Source organism: Macaca mulatta, chromosome 11, assembly GCF_049350105.2.
Source record: "Macaca mulatta isolate MMU2019108-1 chromosome 11, T2T-MMU8v2.0, whole genome shotgun sequence".
NCBI classification, from domain to species: domain Eukaryota; kingdom Metazoa; phylum Chordata; class Mammalia; order Primates; family Cercopithecidae; genus Macaca; species Macaca mulatta.
In genome coordinates, this window is record NC_133416.1 from 106,696,078 (window position 1) to 106,720,071 (window position 23,994).

At 36.5% G+C, this 23,994-nt stretch overlaps 1 protein-coding gene across 7 annotated transcripts in view; it reads right to left on the reverse strand.

Moving 5' to 3' along the window:
• Positions 1 to 23,994, reverse strand: part of ANKS1B (ankyrin repeat and sterile alpha motif domain containing 1B) — a 1,294,913-nt gene that overhangs the window by 667,299 nt on the left and 603,620 nt on the right. For all 7 annotated transcript variants that reach the window (XM_028830273.2, XM_028830270.2, XM_028830269.2 and 4 more), the window contains exon 12: positions 12,739 to 12,919. In XM_028830273.2, coding sequence (XP_028686106.1) covers positions 12,739 to 12,919 — 181 coding nt within the window. The remainder of the gene's footprint in view (positions 1 to 12,738; positions 12,920 to 23,994) is intronic.

Here is a 23,994-nt window from a genome sequence, read left to right on the forward strand (position 1 = left end):
CATGTAAATAACTGCAATCTTTTCATCTGTAAAATCAGATCAGTTATGTAACAAAAATTTACATTAAAAATGACATATCTCCCTGAGGCAACTTACGAAATAACGAATGAAAGGTCGGCTCCATGGTTCCGAAGTAAGCAATGTAGTTCAGAAAAAAACTACAGAGCTTACCTTACTGTATACATAGAAATAGGCACCTAGGTGGCAGAATCCCAGCAAAGCAAATATTCGTTCAGTGATTCAATTATTTGCCATTTATTCAGCACCTATTATAAGTCGGTCATCATGCTAGGCACTGGGGATACATTTTATTTGAGACATGGTCCCTGCATTTACAGAGCTCACAGACATGTAAATACTTTTGTGTGTAAGATATGCAATAGTCAAAGTATGTGAAGAACGCTAGGGGGAGTATGGATGCAAGAATTGGTAGAGTTGAAGAAGGCTTCACAAAGGAGGTTACTGGCATAGACTTAATGTTTATATCCTCCCAAAATTCATATGCTGAAATACTAACTCCCAAGATGACGGGATTAGGAGTGGGGCACTTGGGAGGTGATTAGGTCATGAGGACAGAGCCCTCATGAAGGCAATTAGTGCCCTTATTAAAGAAGCCTGGCTGGGCGTGGTGGCTCACGCCTGTAATCCCAGCACTTTGGGAGGCCGAGGTGGGCGGATCATGAGGTCAGGAGATGGAGACCATCCTGGCCAACATGGTGAAACCCCGTCTTTACTAAAATACAAAAATTAAGCAGGGCACAGCCTATAGTCCCAGCTACTCGGGAGGCTGAGGCAGGGGAATTGCTTGAACCCAGGATGCGTAGATTACAGTGAGCTGAGATCACGACCACTCCGGCCTGGGTGACAGAGGGAGACTCTATCTCAATAAGGAGAGGAGAGGGGAGGGGAGGGGAGGGGAGGGGAAAGTGTTTTGTTATAACAGCCCGAATGAACTAAAACGGTTGTCTTTAGTTGTCTTAATTTCATATAAGAATTGTAATGTACCAAGTAGATTAGATGCCAAGGCATTCCAAGATTTTGAAAAATACTTAAAACAAGGAGCCATGAACTCTAAGAACAACATACTTAGAAGTCCATGATATATTTGGATAGAGTTGAATAGGAAGTTATATCTAAATTATCAAGGATTGTGTTGAGCATGCTAAGACATTTGGATATTCTCATATAAAGGTTATTAAGCCGGGACAAAGCATAAGATGTTCTTAAACAGCAGAATGGCATGATCAGATATCCTTTTTGGCTTTTTAGCTTTAAGAGACTGCCAAGTCCTGGAGGTGGGAAGCCTAAATGAGAGACATCAATAGTTTATTTAGGTCTAGATGATCCCTAATATAGTCTCCCACCCTCTGTCTTATATCTTAAGATTTCATTATCAGAGCTTTAGCTTTATAATTTAGTACCTATTAAGGTAAAAACTGGTATTTTGGGAATGGTATGATAGAAAATTGCATAAGTGGTTAAGTTGGGCTTGGGGATGTGGAGCAAAGGTGATGGCTTTGAAATCCTTCCCTCTCTATTGTGTAATCTCAAAAAGATCAAGGGACTGGTACTGATGGGAGAGGTATCTTGAGGCCAGAGAAGAGGAAGAGAGGGACAGACACTCTCTTTCCAAAATCAAAGGAGCATAGGATATGTTTGTTTTCTGTCTCTTCATAATATGTCACAACAAACTTAGTGGCTTACAACAGCATGCATTTATTATCTCACAGTTTACAAGAGTTAGAAGTCTGGGTGGCTTAACTGGGCCCTCTGCTCAGGGTCTCATTCAGCTATTGGCCAGGGCTCCAGCTCTCATCTAAGGGCCAAGGTCCTTTTCTGAGCTCACAGACTGTTGGCCCAATTTGCTTCCTTGCAGCTGTGAAGCTCATGTGGTTTATTCTCCAAAGCTAGCAACGAAGAGAGAGAAATTCAGCTGCCTCAAGTTGCTAACCTCTATGCCAAAAATTTAAGGAATCACCTTACTATTACTTCATCTCTCTTTTGATTAACTTAAAACCAGTAATTGGAGACCTTAATTACATCTGCACAATCCATTCACCTTTGCCCTAAAACATCTGGGAGTTATATCCAATCACCTTGGCCATTGGCTAGTAGCAAGTTATGGGCCCCACACACACTCAAAAGAAGGACCTTACACAAAGGCATGGAGACAGGGAGCAGGATCACAGCCTTCTCAGAATCCTGCCAATGATAGATTTGAAGAGTTGAGATCAAAGAACAATTGTTGAGGCAAAGAACAATTAGTCTATCCAGCAGGTAGAAGTAACTGGGGAGAATGTCTGGAACAAGTTCTGTCACAGGCTGGCTCACTGTGGCATGACACCTACAAGTGAAGCCTGTGTTTGAAGGGCCTGGGCCCAGGTAAACACATGAGGCACCCATCCAACATAAACAAGGGCAGAGAGCAAGAGGGGAAAATGTTCTCCCCAAAGAAGACTGTACGGATAGAAGATCTGAATAGAGAAAAAGGACTCGCAGTTTGAAAACTGCGGGGAAGGAGGGGATTTTCTCCATAGCACCCACCTGGGAATACCAAAATATACTCTTTTCCTCCTTTTGTTTCAGTTTTTCAATTACCGTAAGCTTTTCTCTCACAGCTTTATTTTTAACTTTAATGATCACACATATATCACACAAATATAACTGATATGCAGGGATATTTTTCGAAAGATATAAACAGCCTGGTCGAGAAAGTCAGCAGAGAAAAACTATCAAGTAAACTAAAATAGACAAGATAATTAGAGAGAAGATATATACAGCAATAAATTTGAATCTCAAAGAAATTTTCAGCTAACAAATCTGTTATATTTTCATGTGCAATAACAGAAGTTAAAGCAAAATTGAGTTAATAAAAAATTAATTATTTTTGAACAAAAACAGATTTTCAACACAAAATCTCTCTGAAACTGCTGCTCCATTGCCTCTGCTGTAATTTTGGAAGGATTAGCGCTTGTAGGATTATGCCTGTCCCCAGAAGTGACACACCTTCCCACCCCAGGATACATAAAACTGGGGCACAGAGCACACGGAATTTTCAGCTCTGCTCATCAGCAGGTTGACCTGCTTGTTCCAAGCAATTTTGTGGATTTAAGACTCTGGTGTCTGTCTGGACTCATAGCACCTGGGTGCTCTGCAATTTGTATGGAATTCTAAAATTCCAGGCTCTGCTTGTTGCCTAGATCTTTAGTAATAACAGCAATAAAAAAGTAATAATGCCCACATGTATTAAGCATTTATGAAGCTACATTAATTAAGCATATGTTGTGTTTATGTAGTTTGCAGTTAGTGGCACTAGCTTAATGAAATAGGGATAGTATTTTTTAAAGAACTTGATATATTTCCATCCTCAAATTGTGTTTCACTGGAAACCGCTCCTCCTCCAGGGCTGGACAGGATACCTAATGCCCTCACAGAAGAAAAGGTGGGTTAGCAAGTCAATAGACTTAAAAGTCAGAGTCCTGCTTTAGACCAATCAGAATGATGTATGAAGATCCATCGTACAGACAAAAGGGAAGCCCATCCCGAAGAGAAAGGACATACCAGCTTCTGGAGAATTTCAAAAAGGAAAAGGCTGAATGAGATGGGGAGGATAGGGAAATAGTTCTACATTTGTGTCTGGAACTTTCCTTTCTGAGCAATGGCCTTGAAAGAATGTAGCATAATAAATAGGTATTGGGTGAATATAAGAAAAGAGAGCTCTGGGTTCTAAATCCCATCTAGATTCTGGGCAGGGCCACATCCTATTAAACTTGGTAGTTCCCTGTGGTAAGGACTAGCAAGATCTTGGGGATAAATCTTTCTGAGTCCCACTTATATTCCTAAATTATGAATGAGATCTAGAGGTACCTGGAGCCTCCAGAAGGGGGCCTCAGCAGGCAGCTGGACTGAAAGCCAACTGGGCTGCCCTGGGGCCAGCTTGGCAAGGGGAGAGGTGATTGTTGCAGAGGCTAGGACAGACAGATGGCAGACCTGGCAGAGACTCAGAGGGACCACTTTGCCAGTGCGAGGCGAGCTGAGGTGACCAGCCAGAAAGAGCTCCAGGCTCTGGCCAGAATGGTCTTGACCTAAAGATATCACCTGCAGGCCACAGGTAAACCGGAAGGGATGCCCACTCCCTATTATCCCTTTTCCTGTGCTTCTCTCAGGCCCCATGTACCAGTCATTTATTCATTTGGAGTTTGAACAAAAAGCTAACTCAAACATTCTCCATCCTTCTCAAATATCTCATCTTTGCCCTCTTTTGTTACTCTCCAAAGACAGCCTTGCTCTTAGTTCACAGAGAAAGTAAGAGCCACCAGATAGTAAAATGCAAATCAGATAATGTCTCTTTGCTTAAAACACCTGTCAATGACTTCTCATTGCTCTTAGGATAAATACCAAAATCCTGAAGGTAGCTACAAGGGTTTGATTGGGCTTTTACTCCCCTTGCAGCTTCAACTCCTGTCATTTCTCTCCTTTCTCTCTAACCTGCAGTTTCGTGTTAATTTCTACCACAGGGATTTTTTAAAAATATGCTATTCCTTCTTTAAAGAATAATCTTCCCTCCCCACCTTGGCCTACTTAATTCCTCTTTGTCTTTCAGAGCCCTACTCATCCTGGCATGAGATTAGTCATCCCCTTTAGATACTCTCACAGCACTTTCTCATAATGGCACATCCTGAGTAAACATATTTATTTAATATTGCCTAGGTAAGCCAATAGTATTATATCAACTAATTTCATTTGGAATAACAAGTTCCATGCACTAGCTAAGTAACATCACCCCATTATCTAACTACATATTTTCATAATTTTAAGTGCTGAAAAGCAGTCAACTTTTCTTCGTCAAGCATCTCGTAACCTGTACCTTGCCTTCTACCTGATGTACAATTTGTCACAAAGGCACTGGGTGAAAGTCATGTGACACCGCAAGGAAAACAGGAAAAAGTACAGGAGACACATTTCATGATTTATCGAGAAGTGACAAGAATATAATTTACCATTACATCTATATACAGCATTTGATATAAAAATACTTGCCTCTAGGGTACCTAAAATCCTGGTCTATTGAAAGTACTGAATTTACCAATCAATAACTCAGCTAGTATATTTAATGTATATATTTTTAGGAAAATAGGTCCCAAAGAGGTAATCACACATCATTCTCTCTAACCCTTTACTTTCTCCATAGCAGCTCGCCCCGAATCTTAGCTTGGAGTTGAGAGGTCATCTCAGCAGCCTGTTCCTGGCCTTCCTGTCGGCTGGAGGCCAAAGCCTCCCTCAGCTGCCTGTGTCCAGTGGCTGCTGTAATAATGATGCCTCAGCTTCAGGGGGTCTATTTCCAGGCCGTGTGAGCTAATTAAAACGCAGGCCTTCATTTGCCTTTCTGGCAATCCCTGATCAGTGTGAGAGGCCTATGCCACCCTCTCCATTCTAATTTTAGTTCTCCTCTAGTGTTTTCTCTCCTTTGCAGAAAAGCATCCTATGCTGCTAAGCACTTACAGGCTTTTGTTTTTGTTATTTCCCCCACTTGGAAAGAAGCACTTTTCCACTTTACTCCTTTTAGATTTTCTCCTCCCATCAGTTTTCTCCCGCAGGAGGTGATGGTTTGAAACTACTAACAAAACTGGAGATAATTAGTTACCCAGGGTAGTTGACTTGCTTAGCAGGTACCCTTGAGAAAGCGCTAATGCACAAAATTCTTCATATGGAAACAACTTTTTGGACACAGTTTTCTATGAAGATAGAGAACACCTGTTATCACTGGTGATGCTCAGCTTCTTTTCCTCAGCAATTCACAACACAACTATCCAGAGTTCAGAACTCATAATTCACTCACGGTAGGCTAAGGTGCTATTTTTCAGTCTTTTAAAATGGACACTCTTTACTTCTGATAAACATAAAATTATTACATGGCTTCCTCCCACCCTACCCTCCCTCACTGAAAAAAAAAAAATCATTATCTCAACGATCTACATATGTACTTGAATATCCAACACAATTTCAAATTAAAATGTTCAAACCTGAGATTTCCCCATTTCCACTAATATCAACTCCATCTTTCCAAAGGTCAAAACACCAGATATCTTTGAGTTACATCTTTGGTCCCTTTTATTTTCTTATATCCTACATCCAATTCATCTAAATATATATGTAGATAGATCGATAGCTCAATAGACAGACAGATGATAGATAGATGATAGATAGATAGATAGATAGATAGATAGATAGATAGATAGATAGATAGCTCGCTCTACCTTTAACATAGATCAGAATTCTACCACTCCTCACCATCTCTATTTAAAAAGAACTGTTACCCGTGGAAAGAAGAACACACTGGCAACCATTAAGGGTACCCAAGAGATTGAAATATCTTAGCAGATGGGCTCTCAGGTCATTCAAAAGTTTCACATGAGAATGAGACACATAGTGGCCATGTCCAGAGAGAGTCCCTTAGGGAAGTGGACTTGAATGAAACACCTCTCTCAGGGAGACTTTGGCAGCCAGGGGATGACATGAGGAGCCTTGGCACCTCAAGGAAGAGTGGGACAAAGTATAGAAGACGGAACTCAGATAAAGGTAATCTATATCATAATATGTTAAACAAAATTAAAGATTAAATATTATGAGCACAGTAAATGTTATGTCTTTAGACGTATCAAACATTTCTTCCAGGAAATTGTTGTACTGACTTAATTGTAGTATTTAAGACTGTGTTGATAGAGGAGAGGCTAACTCAGCTGTTCATTCCCATGGTCTTAAGATGATTGCCAATAATTATAGTCATTCCTGGTTCCATGTGCATCCCATTCTTTGAATTCAACTATTTTTCCAGCCCTCTTATTTAATACATTGACTCCAGCAGTACTTTGACCCCACTGGAATCTCCAATCCTAAGATCTCACTGATTTTTCAGTGTTAATTATCTCCTTGTTCTCTTTCACTTCCCTCTTCATCTTGAAGTCTATGGTTAAATATTACACTCCCTTGCATTTATACTTCCTTTGCTCTTCAATCATTTCAATATACCCATTTAGCAAAACCACAACCTATGCAAAATTCAACTCTCCAAATACTCTGCACCTGCATCCTCCAGCTGACATAGGCTGGAGAAAAACACAGAACCACATTGGATAATCTAATTCTAAATGCATGAACACAAAGCTTAAATAGGCCTTTAATGCTGCCAGGTGATCACATCATATACCTCCTTTGTCCACTCACTGTTTCTCCTAAACAACTACTTCACACTGTCCTCTCTTTCCTCAAACTCTACACTTCCTTCCCTGTCTCTGTTTTCAACTGAAGCTGCTGCTCTCTACTTTGCAGAAAAAATGAAAACTATCAGAAGAGATCTTTCCCAGATTCCCACCACATGGATCTCCTGCCAGTATTTGCACCCACAACCAAAACATCCTGTTATTCATGCTCCTCTCCAAAACCAATCTCTCCACTTGGTTAATAATAGAAATCATCATCCCCTCTTTCTCCTCCATCATAACTTAAAAATTCCCCTGTGAAGAAATTCCTTCAAGTAGTCTGTCATTACTGTAAGTCCTCTCCTCCCATTCTCCCTTAAAACCACCACATGAGGCTCTATTATTTACAACCAAATTCCTCTTGTCAAGGTCAGCAGTGACCCCCCCAATATTGTTAAATCCATGAACCTATTCTAACTTAGTCCTTGTCCGACTCAACTTATCAGCTATATTTGACAGAGTTGATCACTGTTTCCTTCTTAGTAACTTCCTTCACCTGATTTCAGAACAAGACACTCACCAAAAGATTTCCTTCTATCTCACAGGTTGCTCCTTCTCAGCCTCCCTTGCTGGTGCTGCCTTTCATTCCATCCTTCCTCAAGCTCAGTTATTGGTCTTCTTCCTCTACATATGCTGCATATCATCTGTATAATGACGACGTTCACATTTATATCTGCAGACTGGACCTTCTGCTGCCTACTCGACACATCTATTCAGATATTCAGTAGGCATCTCAAACTTAAAATTAACTCCTGGTATTTCTCGCTGTTTACCAAACCTCCTCTTCCCAGAACCTCTTGTGTGTCAAATGATAGGAAATTCATTCTTACAGTTGTTAAGGAGAAAAGTTTTGGAGTCATCCTTAATTCTTCTCATTTTCTCATATACCATGTCCACTCCACCATGAAATTCCATTGGATCTGCCTTAAAAATATGTCCAACATCTCTCCATTTCTCTCTAACTCTGCTGATTCACCTTTGATCTTAGCTGCTTTCCCTCTCTTACTGCAATGCTGCAATTGCCTTCTAACTGGCTTTCCTGTATCCACCCTGGTTCCCTCTCCCCATCCATTATGAACATTATAGCCACATTAATCCTCATAAAATAGAAGTTAGATCATGTGACTTTTCTTCTGAAAGACCTGAACAGGCTCTAAGTAAAATCACTCTGGGTTAAAGCCAAAGTCCTGAAATGGCTTATTAGGCCTTACATAATCTATCCCTCACCCTCTCTTCTTACCTACAAATATTCTACATTTCAAGGAATAGCATCCACCTTCCACTCATCAGCTTAAGCTAGAAACTTTAGAGCCCTCCTTGAAATATTTCGCCTCATCTTTGCACATCCAATTACCATAACTTGTTAATTACTCTTTTCCTGTATCTCTTAAACCAATTTACATTTTCCCTTTGCTATGAAACTATTTCTCCCCTTCTCCACTGTCATTTCATCTCAAATCTACTACATATTAATACTAGAGTGATCTTTCTAGTTAAATGTAAACCTATTTATATCATTCCCCAGACAGTATAACACCAAAGCTTTTTAATTCTAACAACCTTTTTTGATGATTCACAAGTTGAAGCTTTAATCACAATTCAAGCTACTTTTTAAATGGCCCTCCGTTATAATAAATTCATTGGTTCACTTAAAAGTGTTTTGTAGCATATGATTTATTTTTGAAGATGTATTAGTTTTTGTTCTATTAAATGCCATTTTGGTCAAGATTAATTTTTTGTGCAGGCAATCATTTATAAAATGAAATGTAGATTAATCAGTAAATTTAAATTATACTTCTAAGTCAAGAAAAGGTCAGCTATCTTGGCATAAGCTTGGTCAGCTACCTTGGCATACCTTGTACAGACTTACAATAGGCTCCTCTATCTTAAAGCTACTACAGATTTCAAATAATAATATTTAAAAACAAAAATAATATTAAGCAATAACTGTGATAATATGAAAGAATAACATTAGTTGCCAAGGTTTACAAAATGTATTCACATAAACTCATTTATTACTACAAATACCTTAAGAGTAGATACTATTTCCACTTTCAGAGGAGCAAATTAAATATCAGAAAAGTTAAAGGTTTTGATGGAAAATATCTAGCAAATCAGTGATGGAATTGACTCTTGAACTCATTCTCTTTAAACATATACCCAGTGGCAATGTCTTTAAAGTATAACAAATTAAATATGTGTAAGCTAATAAAATGCTACTTTTGTGAGTAGACAAATGCCTTGCTTACAAGTTTTCCTTTTTAATGTAAAGCAAAACAAACTGTGCTTTCACATTATTACTAAATATCAGTCTATCCTAAAATTGTTTATGTAATGTGGAGGTGATATATTACCTTAGAAAACCACTGTAACATGATATTGGAAACCATTTCAACTGTTAAAAGGTTAGATTTCAGTTCTGTTTAAAGGTCAGAAACCTGAAAATATCCTGATGATTACTATTTCTCCGCACATTTCGGATGATGCCACTGAACTCCTGGCAGCAGCAAAATGTGTTTGTTCTGATCCTCTGCTTCTGGTGGGCAGTGTCAGAGTGGAGAAAAGGCGCCAGGGCTTTGGTATCAGGCCTAAATTTCTATTGCTTTTAATTAAAATAATAAAGGGGTAAAGGTAATATTTCTATCCACCTGAGACAGAACAATTTGTTGAAAACAGATTTTTACCTGTTGAAAAATATTCAGAAAATCGATCATCCCCAAAACAACATACTAACTAAAACAAAACCAAGAAAGCCATTCTGAAAGGCAAGTATCAAAGCATCTGTCATTGCCCCATTTTAGGATTGTAAAGCTGGAAGTAGTCATTCAAATAAATATTGTTTGAATAATAATTATATGCCCAGAACCCTTCCCAGGTCCACATATCACTATTTTTTTGTTTTTACAAATCACATCTCATCTCTCCTGTCCTATAAAACTGCATCTAGTACATAGCAGACAATACATTTTAATGCTCACTAAATGAATGCTAGGCTTGATGTAGAATACAAAGGATTATGTTAATATCATATTCATTGCTACTACCACTAATAGTTACTAATATTTATTGAGCACTAACTATGTGCCAGGCACTGTGTTAATCACTTTACATGCATCACCACACTACAGGGTAAGTTAATCTAATTAATTCATTGTTAATCTAATTCTATAGTAAGAAAACTATAGCATAAAGAGATCAAGTCTTATAGCTAGGTAAGAGGCTCAGTTTCACAGTTAGTAATCAAACTTTGGCAGTCTGACCTCAGTGAGTACAATGGGCCAGAGACCAACCTATTGCAGCTTACATTCTAGAGAGAAGATAATAAATAACTAAAGAAGTAATCAATATAACTTTATATAGGAAATAAGGTTATGGATAAAAGAAAATGGGGTGATTTGCTAGAAGTGACTAGAGTGATATAGAAAAGTAGTTAAAAACATGAACTCTAGCACCAGGTTTGAGTTCATACCAGAGCTTTTTCCAGCCCTGTCATTATGGGCTGTTATTTAGTTATTTACATTCTTTGTATATTTGCTTATCTACAGATAATGCCAAATTTATATGACAGTCATGAGGTTTAAATGAATTGATATACATAAAATGCCTAAAACAGTTCCTGACACATAGTGTCATTTAAGTATTTATTATTATTGTTATTTTCACATTTTTATTATTATAATTCTTATCATATTGAGGATATCTACTTGAGAGAGGGTGGTATGGGAGGGCCTCTATGAAGAAGTGCATTTGAACCAAAACCTAAATGACACTTAGACACATGAAAATTTTAAGGCAGAGATTCCAGGCAGAAGGAACCAAAGTGCAAAAGCCCCAGGGCCAGAATGTTCAGCAAAGAAGGCCAGTATGGTCCAGGATGAGTTCAGTCAAGTTACAGAGCTGGTCAAGAACCAGGCTAAATTAGGCATCAATGGATATGGTAAGGAGTTGGATTTTATTCTAAGTGTGATGAGAAGACATGGGAACATTTTAAGCGTGGTAATGACATGATTTGATTTATATTTTATAAATATCACCCTGGCTTCCACGAAAGTCTGGATTATAACTTCCATAGAATATCAATCTTATCATTACCATTAGTCATTGTTTTTAAAATCTTAGCTTCATTCCTAGGGGAAAGTAATTCCCTGACTATATTTCTGGAATGTTGTGTTACTGCTTTTAAACATAGAGTCAGAATAAAGGACTTAAGTAGGTATATGAGCATACATATATACTCATACACTCACTGTGAACAAAGATTATATGGAATACTCACACAGACCACACTTCATTATTCTAAAATTCAAATTAATTCTATCTACTGGGTTTTTGAATCATGTCTCTTGGAAGGAAAGTCATTGTTTACTTACATGAAAGTTGATCATATGAATTGGGTCATTCTTGTTATACCCAACTGAAACAGTTGAGAGGTTAAGGGGAGAAGGCATCTAGGGCACATAACACTGTTCCAAGAATGTAATTCCCTGTAAGCTTGGCTGCTGAAGCTGCCTGCTGTAACCTGAAACCACTTTTATCTAATAGCTACTGAAACAACCTGCTGCAACTCTGAGAATCATTTTACCCATAGTCATCACTTACCAATCAAAACTTGCCAGCTCACCAACATATTATTAGTGCCAATGAACTTCCTCAAAGAGCAATATGAAACATTTCCCCTTTTTTGTAAAACCTCTAACCGTCAGTTCTTGGACATAATGAAGACCATCCAGCCTCTGAGTATGCCACAAATTGTAATTCTTGATTTCCAAATAAAACATTTAAAATTAAGAAATTTGTCTCTATATTGTATTTGTCTTTAACCCTTATTGTAAATTATATGGCAGGGGAGGATATTCTTTGGGTCCCACTTCTCTTAATTCTAATATGTCCCTTGGCCTTACCAGGAGTTAGCTCCTTGTCCCCCAAATAAAGAAAGCTTTGCAAATCTGACTGCATGGAACAACGTATGTTTTACTAGTGGGTGGTGTTATTTTTCTTAATCTTACCCTTACACCCAGCATTTTCTCCCCCAACACACTTCCTCTGCAAGTTCACTGTGGTTTAAATAGGTTGAAAGCCAGCCTAGGCCACACTGTACAATTCCTTCTTACCAGACATTCTTGATATAAGTTCTCTGGCTTCAAAGCAGATCTTAATGATGTTGTGTGTTGATTAGTTGATACCACTGTGTGGTGAGGAGTAAATGGCAGTGGAAGAGCATTTCCATGTCCCTGGTATTTTTACTACTATGATCACATTAAATCATCATCTTTAATAATTAAAACCGAAAGGCCATCCATGTATTCAAAAAGAATATTATAGCCACATTGACAAAAATCTTAAAGTCCTACATTGCCACACATGGAGGTGAACTAAAAACACAATGCAATTTGTACAAAGACTCCTCCTAATTCCTCTAACTCATAAAGACTTCAGTCTTAAAATAAAAAATACAGCTGCATAAAGTGAACTGCTTTACCTGTATGTTTAGTTCCCTCATTCTTGACTTCTGTGGTTCCCACAGAAGAGGTGGGTGGACTAGCAGGAGGGCTGGCAGTAAAGCTTGTGCACCCTGTAGATGTGTTGATTTCAAAATATTCTTGGTTGTGATTCATTCGGTGAAAATCCAGAGAAGACACAATGGATGTTCGCTGTTTAGGCTAAAATAAATGAGCATGATGACAGTATTAATATGATCATGTTCATCTTCAGCCCAATCTCCCCATCAATTTAATCTAAGTGATAATTTTTTTTCAGTTAAAAACTATCTGGGTTTTATACTTAAAATATAATTGTGCTTTACAGAGATACATTAAATAATTACTTGATGAATTCAATAATAAAAAATTATTTAATGAGAAAATATTATGGCATAGTTGATGTGATAGCTTAGGCTTTTCATTTGCTTTCCCCAGAAGATTGTAAAAATATAGTGCCCAGAATTTCTCTTGGTAATCAATTTTGAAAGTTGCAATTTTAAGTCACCTTTCATTCAACTAACATTTATTAAGCATCTGGCATTTGCCAGACCCAGAGGATATAGAATCTAATAATAAAAGGGCCCTTATAAGATTGAAGAATAATTAAGGCAGTTCCATTTTTTTATTCTTTAAATAGTCCAAGGAATTGGTGGCATTAGATATTGTTCCCAAGTACAAGATGCAGGAATTTCATCATCAGAATTAAATAAAGTTATATGGAACATTTTCTAGGATCTAAGAATATGCTTGGTATTTGTAGTGAACTTTGATTTTCTTTTTTAAGAATTTTAATTAATCCCCAAATAGCAAGAAAAGTCAATTTAAACATAAAAGTTAAAATCATGGAGTAATAGCAGATATAATCTATACCCTTTGTCAGTAATGAATTACTCCCTATAGCAATTTTCTGGGGTTTTTTCCCCATAATTTTAATTATATTCACTTTTTTTTTTCTTGCCTAGCAGAGCTTCTAACATTGTCCTTCAGAAAAACTGCAGTTTTTTGGCTCTCAAATGTGTGTGTTTTTCCCAGGAATCAACTCAAACTTTCTTTTTATTTTTTAGTTTATATTACTAAAATATTAAACATCTCTTATAATAATTACAAGAGATCAAATGTAAACTTTTTATAATAAGGTAAAGTTTATTGTACTTTACTTTCTCCAAAGTACAATTAACTTTTGGTTTACTAATGTTTTTGTTACCCTCAAATATGTGTTAACCACTGTACTCCATATTTTCCTGCAAAATATTCAAGTTGCTGTCTCTTCCAGCTTATCATTTTTTTCCAAGTAGACATCATTTAGTCTATAACATAAAATAGACAATCATATGGAAAATGTCTGCACAGTATAGAGAGTTTAAAAAAAAACAACGTGTGTAAATTATCACAATATGATTTATTCTTTCACCAATATTTCACCAAACGTTTTATGAAAGACGTTGAGGGTTATAAATATTGTTACGCTAGAGAGTGCAAGTCATTTTTTATTATGACACATCAACTCAGTAATAGAATTCAAATTAGCACCCACAGAGGACTCAGTTGCTTTTGAAGTACAAAAGATCAGTGTTTAATGTCAGGCTTGGTTTCTCATGAAATGTCTGTCCTTGGGACTACTGAATCTCAATTTCACATTCAGTGTCCTTTCCACTACATTCTATAACAGCAATTAGAAAGGCATGAGCTATAGCCCTGGCTCCAATGGAGCCCATCATTCTAGGCTTTGTTTTATTGTGTTGTGCTTTTGTTTCACTTTATGTGTAGGCAATGGACCACATTTCTTTATTTCTTCTCATAAATTTTATAAAGGTCAAGCCAAATGATATATATGATTCCTCCACTTCTAAATGTTTCTTAAATACATGTTTCTGAATCCTGACCACCCATGGTTCTAACTGCTTTAAAAACATAATGTTTTATGCAATCATGAAAATAAACAAGCTATTTTCTACAATATTAATTCATTCCATAAATATTTGCTGAACATATACTAAACTGCAGATATCATACACATAAGTACCATGATAGGAATAAAACAAGTAAGACATTTTCCTTGTTTTCCGTATGAATATAGACTTGAGGTGGGAGGATGGATGGCCCATGAGGCTTCGAAGAAGAGACAACGAATCCAATGATTATGCTTCAGTATCATATAGCAGTAACGGTGATGAAAAATTGGAAGCATTATACTTAGTCATGCTCTAAGGCAAGGGTCAGCAAACTATGGCCTGTGGCTCAAATCTGGCTTTCTTCCTATTTCTAAAAATGAAGTTTTATTGCAACAAAACTGCACCCATTGCTCCCTCATTTAGTTATGGTCTATGACTGTCCTCGTACTTTAATTGCAGAGTTCAGTAGTTGCAACACAGGTCATATTTTCTACAACATCTGAAATATTTATTATGTCTGGATTTTTAGAGAAAATATTTGGCCACTCCTGTTCTATGGAATTGTTTCACATATCAATTTAGTGCTCAATAAAACCATAACTATAGGTTTTCTTTTATTTCCCAGCCTGACTTGCATTTGGGTTGGGCCATGTGACTATTTCTCAGCAAATACAATATTAGTAGAAGTGAGCTTTTTCTATTCCTCTCTTACTCCCCAGATGATGTAGTTGAAAGATGAAGGAAAGCCATAAAGCTCACATTGGTTTTATGAGATGTTAAAGTGAACCTCCCTTTTCTATATTTTTATTTTAAGTTCAGGGGCACACGTGCAGGTTTGTTACATAGGTAAAGGTGTGTCATGGGGGCTTGTTGAATAGATTTTTATCACCCAGGTATTAAGCCTAGTACCCATTAGTTATTTTTCCTGATTCTCTCCCTCCTCTCACCCTCCACCATCTGATAGGCCCCAGTGTGTGTTGTTCCCCTCTAGGTGTCCATGTGTTCTCATCATTTAGCTCCCAGAGATGAGTGAGAACATGTGGCATTTGATTTTCTGCTCCTGCATTAGTTCACTCAGGATAACAGCCTCCAGCTCCATCCATGTCCCTGCAAAGGACATGATCTCATTCTTTTTTATGGCTGCATAGTATTCCAAGGTATATATGTACCACATTTTCTTTATCCAGTCTATTATTGGTGAGCATCGAAGTTGATTCCATGTCTTTTCTATTGTGAAAAGTGCTGCAATGAACATATGCATGATGTGTCTTTGTAATAGAATGATTTATGTTCTTTTGGGTATATATGCAGTAATGGGATTGCTGTATTGAATGGTATTTCTGACTCTAGGTCTTTGAGGAATCACCACACTCTCTTCCACAATGGTTGAACTAATTTACATTCCCACAAGTAGTGTACAAGTGTGGCTTTTTCTCCACAACCTTCCCAGCATGTGTTATTTTTTGATTTTTTAATAATAGCCATTCTGAACTGATGTGAGATGGTATCTCATTGTGGTTTTGGTTTGAATTACTCTAATGATCAATGATGTAGCACTTTTTTTCATATAATTGTTGGCTGCATGTATGTCTTCTTTCGAGCAGTGTCTGTTCACTTTTCTTTTTTCTTTTCTTTTTTTTTTTGTGAGACGGAGTCTCTGGTCTCTGTCACCCAGGCTGGAGTGCAGTGGCACAATCCCAGCTAAATGCAACCTCTCCCTCCTGGGTTCAAGCGATTCTTGTGCCTCAGCGTCTCGAGTAGCTGGAATTACAGGCAAGCATCACCATGTCTGGCGAATTTCTGTATTTTTAGTAGAGATGGGGTTTTGCCATGTTGTGAGGCTGGTCTTGAACTTCTGGCCTCAAGTGATCTGCCTGCCTTGTCCTCCCAAAGTGCTGGTATTACAGGTGTGAGCCACTGCACCTGGCCCCCAATGCCCACTTTTTAATGGAGGTTGTTCTTTTTCTTGTAAATTTAAGTTAATTTTCTTATAGATGCTGGATATTAGCCTTTGCTAGGTGAATAGTTTGCAAAAATTTTCTCCCCTTCTGTGGGTTGTCTGTTTACTCTGTTGATGGTTTCTTTTGCTGTGCAGAGCCTCTTTAGTTTTATTAGATTTCATTTGTCAATTTTTTCTTTTATTCCAATTGAAGGAACACTTATACACTGTTGATAGGAGTTTAAATTAGTTCAACCATGAAGACAGTGTGGTGATTCATCAAACAGAAATTTTGAGGATATTTCTGTTCCTAAAAACAAAAATATACCATTTGACCCAGCAATGTAATTACTGGGTATATACCCAAAGGAATATAAATCATTATATGATAAATACACATACATACACACATATGTTCACTGCAGCACTATTCACAATAGCAAAGACATGGAATCAATCTAAATGCCCATCAGTGATAGACTGGATAAAGAAAATGTGGGATATAAAATATAGCACAGGATACTATGCAGCCATAAAAAAAGAATGAAAACATGCCCTTTTCAGGAACATGGATGGAGATGGAGGCTATTATCCTTAGCAAACTAACACAGGAACAGCAAAGGAAATATTGCATGTTCTCACTTATATGTGGGAGCTAAATTATGATAACTAATGGACACATAGAGAAGAACAACACATACTGGGCCTATTGGAGAGTGGAGGGTAGGAGAAAGGAGAGCATCAGGAAAAATAATTAATGGGTACTAGGCTTAATGCCTGGGTGACAAAATAATCTGTACAACGAACCTCCATGATACGATTTTACCTATGTAACCTGCACATGTACTCCTGAACTCAAAATAGAAGCTAAATAAAAAATTAGAAAAAGAAATGAGAACAAAGAAGCTCTGAGGAAACTAAAAATTCAAGATAACACAGATAAGGAAGTCAGAATTCTATCAGATACATTTAACAAAGAGATTGAAATTACTGAAAATAATCAAGCAGAAATTCTGGAGCTGAAAAATGCAATTGGTGTACTGAAGAATGCATTAGAATCTGTTAAAAGCAGAATTGATCAGGCAGAAGAAAGAATTAGTGAGCTTTAAAACAAGCTATTTGTAAATATACAGTCAGAGAAGACAAAAGAAAAAAGAATAAAAAAGAATGAATCACAGCTTCAAGATCTAGAAAATAGCCTCCAAAGGGCAAATCTAACAGTTATTGGCCTGATAGAGGAGGTAGAGAGAGGTGGGTGGAACAGAAAGTTTACTCAAAGTGAGAACAGAGAACTTCCTAGACCAAAAGAAAGATCTCAATATTCAAGTATAAGAAGGCCATAGAATACCAAGGAGATTTATCCCAAGCAAGACTACCCCAAACTATTTAATAATTAAACTCCCAAAGTTCAAAGATAAACAAAGGATTATAAATGCAGCAAGAAAAAAGAAACAAATAACATACAATGAAGCTCCAATATGCCTGGCAGCAGATTTCTCAGTAGAAACCTTACATGCCAGGAGAGGGTGGCAAGACATATTTAAAGTGCTGGAGGAAAAAATGTTTATCCTAGAATAGTATATCCAGTGAAAATATCCTTCAAACATGAAGAAGAAATAAAGACTTTCCCAGACAAACAAAAGCTGAGAAATTTCTTCAACACTAGATCTTTCCTACAAGAAATGCTAAAGGGAGGTTTTCAGTCTGAAAGAAAATGATGTTAATGAGCAAGAAGAAATCATCTGAAGGTATACAATTCACGAGTAAAAATACACACACACACAGAGAATATTATAACACTGTAATTGGGATATGTGAACTCATATTTTGAGGTGACAAATGAAAAAATGGACTGATAATAATAAGTATGAAAACTTTTCAAGACACAGACAGTACAATAAGACATAAATAGAGACGACAAAAGTTAAAAAGTAGGACAAAGTTAATGGCTACAGTATTTATTAGTTTTTCCTTTGCTTGTTTGTTTATGCAATCAGTGTTAAGTTGCCATCAGTTTAAAATAATGGATTATAAAAAATTATTTGCAAGCCTTAAGGTAAATTCAAATAAAAAAATCCTACAATAGATACACAAAAAATAAAACAAGAAATTAAAACACACCAGCAGAGAAAATCACCTTCACTAAAAGAGAGGGAGGAAGGAGAGAAGGAGGAGATCACAAAATAACTAGCAAACAAATAACACAATGGCAGGATAAGAGATTATCATTAATAATAATAATATTGAATAATTAGACTAGAATCTCCAGTCAAAAGACAGACAGTGGCTGAATGGATTTAAAAAAAACAAAAACAAAAAACAAAAAAACAAGACCCAACAATCTATTGCCTACAAGAAATATACTTCACTTACAAAGATACACATAGACTGAAAATAAAGGGATGGACAAAGATATTCCATGCAAATAAAAATCAAAAAAAGAGCAGGATAAGACAAAATAGATTTCAAGAAAAAATTATAAAAACAGACAAATCATTACATAATGATAAAGGGTGAATTCAAGAAGATATAATAATTTCAAATATATACGCATCCAGATATATAAAGCAAATATTATTAAGGCTAAAGAGAGACATAGACTCCAATACAAAAGTAGCTGGAGACTTCAACAACCCACTTTCATCACTGGACAAATCATTCAGACAGAAAATCAACAAAGAAACATCAGACTTAATCTGTACTATAGGTCAAATGGGCTTAATAGGTATCTACAGAACATTTCACTGAACAGTTACAGAATATACATTCTTCTCCTCAGTACATGAATAATTCTCAAAGATAGACCACTTGTTAGGCCACAAAACAAGTCTTACAAAACTAAGAAATAAATTGAAATGTATTATTATAAAAAATAAATTGAAAGTATCTTCTTTAACCACTATAAAATAAAACTAGAAATCAATAACAAGAGGAATTCTGGAAACTATATAAACACATTAAAATTAAACAATATGCTACTGAATGACCAAATGGGTCAATGAAGAAATTAAGAAGGGAATTTAAAAATGTCTTGAAGGAAATGGCAATGAAAAGACAACATAGCAAAACCTATGGGCTACAGCAAAAGCAGAACTAACAGGAAAATTTATAGCTATAATCACCTACATCAAAAAAGTAGAAAAACTTCAAATAACCTAACAACGCATCCTAAGAACTAGAAAGGCAAGAGAAAACCAAACCCAAAGTTAGAAGAAAAGAAATAATAAAGATCAGAGCATAAATAAATAAAATTGAAACAAAGAAAACACTATAAACGCTAAATAAAATAAAAAGTTGGTGTTTTGAAAAGATATAATTGACAAACCTTTAGCCAGATTAAGAAAAGAGAGATAAGGCTCAAATAAATAAAATGAGAGAAGAAAAAGACAACATTACAACTGATGCCACAGAAATTCAAAGGATCATTAGAGGCTCCTAGGAGCAAGTAGTAGTCTCCTAGAAAAGAAAAGCCCAGGATCTGATGGCTTCACTGCTGAATTCTACCAAACATTTAAAGAATAACTAATACATGCCTTACTCAAACTATGCCAAGAAATGGAGGAGGAGGAAATACTTCTGAAGTCATTCTACAAGGCTAGTATTACCCTGATACCAAAACCAGACAAAGACACATCAAGAAAAGAAAACTACAGGCCAACATTCCTGAGGCACGTTGACGCAAAAATCCTCAAGAAAATACTAGCAAACCAAATTCAACAACACATAAAAAGGCCATTCATTATGATGAAGGTGGATTTATCCCAGGGATGCAAGGATGGTTCAATATATGCAAATAAATCAAATAATACAAAATACCAGCAAAATTAAGGACCAAAAAAACTACGTAATTGATTTAATTGATGTCGAAAAAGAATTTGATAAAATTCAACATCCCTTCATGATAAAAACCCACTGGGTATAGAAGAAACAGACCTCGAATAGTAAAAGCCATATACAACAGACCCACAGTGTCATACAAAATAGGAGAAAACTGAAAGCCTTTCCTCTAAGATCTGGAACTTGACAAGGATGCCCACTTTCAGTACTCTTATTCACCATAATACTGGAAGTCCTGGCTAGTAATCAGACAAGAGAAAGAAATAAAGGGTATCCAAGTTGGAAAGGAAGAATTTGAATTAGCCTTGTTTGCAGATAATATTATCTTATATATTTTGAAAAACCTAAAGATTCTACCAAAAAACCGTTAGAACTGATAAATTCAGTAAAGTTGCAGAATACAAAATCAACATGCAAAAATCAGTAGCATTTCTATATGCCAACAGTGAATAATCGGAAAAAATAGAACCCAGGAGTCTCATTTACAATAGCTACAAATAAAATAAAATATCTAGGAATAAACTTAACCAAAGAAGTAAAAGAGCTCTACAGTGAAAATTATAAACACAGATGAAAGAAATTGAAAATCATATAAGAAAATGAAAAGATATTCCACTTTCTGGATTGGTAGAATAACTATTGTTAAAATATCCATACTACCTAAAGCAATCTACAGATTCAATGCAATCATTAACAAAATACTAATGATATTCTTCACAGAAACAGAAAAAATCCTAAAATTTATATGGAACCAAAAAAGACCCAGAAGAGCATAAGCCATCACGAGCAAAAAGACTTAAACTGGAGGAACCACATTACCTGACTTCAAATTATACTACCAAGCTATAGTAACCAAAACAGCATGGTTCTAGCACAGAAGCAGAAAAATAGACCAATGGAACAGAATGGACAACGCAGGAACAAATCTATACACTGACAGTGAATTCATTTTTGACAAAGGTGTCAAGAGCATACACAAGGTTACATAAGGGAAAAGACAGTCTTTTCAATAAATGGGTGGAGGAAAAACAGGATATCCATATACAGAAGAATGAAAGTAGACCCCTATCTCTTGCCATATACAAAAATCAAATCAAAATGGATTAAATAATTACATCTAAGACCTCAAACTACAAAACTACTGAAAGAAAACATTGGGGAAACTCTACAGGACATCGGACCAGGCAAAAATTTCTTAAGGAACACCTCACAAGCATAGGCAACCAAACCAAAAGTGGACAAATGAGATTATATGAAGCTAAAAACTTCTGCATAGCAAAGGATACAACCATTAAAGTGAAGAGACAACCTAAAGAATGGGAGAAAATATTTACAAGCTACCCACCTGACAAGAGATTAATAGCCAGAATATTGAAGGAGATCAAAATACTGAAAAGGAAAAAAAATCTAAGAATCTGATTGAAAATGGTCAAAAGATCAGAATAGACATTTCTCAAAAGAAGACATACAAATGGCAAACAGATATGAGAGAAGGTGTTCAATATTACTGATCATCTGAGACATGCAAATTACAACTACAAGGAAATTTCATCTCACCCCAGTTAAAATGGCTTTTATCCAAAAGACAGGCAATGACGAATGCTGGCAAGGATGTAGAGAAAACGAAACCCTTGTAAACTGCTGGCGGGAATGTAAATTATACAACCTATATAGAGAAAAATGGAGATTTTGGAGGTTCCTTAAATAACCAGAAATAGAACTACCATATGATCCAGCAATCCCACTACTAGGTATATTCCCAAAAGTATATCAAAAACATAGCTGCATTCTCTCTCATGTTTATTGCAGCACTATTCACAATAGCCAAGATTTAGAAGCCACCTGAGTGTCCATCAACATATGAATGGATAAAGAAAATGTGGTGCATATACACAGCAGCATACTATTGAGCTATGAAAAAGAATGCGATCCTGTCATTTGCAACAACATGGATGGAACTGGAAGTCATTATGTTAACTGAAATAAGCCAGGCACAGAAAGACAAACATTGCATGTTCTCATTTATTTGTAGGAACTAGAAAAATTAAAACAATTGAATTCACAGTGGTAGAGAGTGGAGTGATGGCTACCAGATGCTAAAACTGGTAATGTGGGTGGTGCGGGGAGTAGGAATAGTTAATGGGTTCAAAAATATAGTTAGAATGAATAAGATCTAGTATTTGATAGCACAATATGATGACTAGAGTCAGCAATAATTTATTGTACATTTTAAAATAACTAAAACCGTGTAACTGAATTATGTGTAACACAAAGAAAGGAAAAATGCTTGAGTTGATGAATACCCCAATATGATTATTACACTGCATGCCTGTGTCAAAATATCTCATATACTCCATAAATATATACGTCTAGTATGTACCCCCAAAAATTAAAAATTAAAATAAAAAGAGAAATCTATGTGGAGAAATGGAATAACAGCAATGAGAGACAAGAATAAAGAGATGGTCATAATATTAAAATGGAGATAAAAAAGAATGGGTCTAGAATATATATATATATATATTCTTAGAATGTATACATTTAAACATGTTTGATTTTAATCCATTATAATTTTTTAACTACTCAAATAGAATTGCACTCAGCCATTTAGTATAAAAAAGAAAAAGAGTTTTCACAAATTCATTGAAATTACAAATTGAATTTGCCAAGTTTTGATATGTAGAATGAATTGCACTTGTGTTCGTTGTGGCTTCTCCACTTTAAAACATATCCCTTCACTGTGGTCCAGTCCTCATATCACTCTACTTTCCAGAGGATCTGCTTCCATACGTAATTTACTTAGCAGGAGTCAGCAAACTACATCTCATGGGCCAAAGCCAGGCTTTTCAATATTTTTGTCCAGCCTGAAAGCTAAGAATGATTTTCACATTTTTTATCGCTTTTTAGAAAAGGAAAAATCATTATTAGTAACACATGAAAATTGTATGAAACTCAAACTTCACTGTTTGAAAACAAAGTTTTATGGAGAGACATAGCCATGTCCATTCATTGATGTATTGTCTATGGCTGTTTTCCTGCTGTAATAGCAGAGTGTAGTAGTTGTAACGTAGACCTTATGAACCACGAAGACTTAACTATTTTACTCTCCGATCTTTTCTTTAAAAAAAAATTGTGGCCGGGCGCGGTGGCTCAAGCCTGTAATCCCAGCACTTTGGGAGGCTGAGACGGGCGGATCACGAGGTCAGGAGATCGAGACCATCCTGGCTAACCCGGTGAAACCCTGTCTCTACTAAAAATTACAAAAAACTACCCGGGCGAGGTGGCGGGCACCTGTAGTCCCAGCTACTCTGGAGGCTGAGGCAGGAGAATGGCGTAAATCCGGGAGGTGGGGCTTGCGGTAAGCTGAGATCCGGCCACTGTACTCCAGCCTGGGCGACACAGCGAGACTCCGTCTCAAAAAAAAAAAAAAAAAAAAAAAAAAAAAAAAAAAAAAAATTATGACCCCTTCTATAAAGTGAATAGGAAATTTTGTCCGGGCGCGGTGGCTCACGCCTGTAATCCCAGCACTTTGAGAGGCCGAGGCGGGCAGATCACGAGGTCAGGATATCAAGACCATCCCGGCTAAC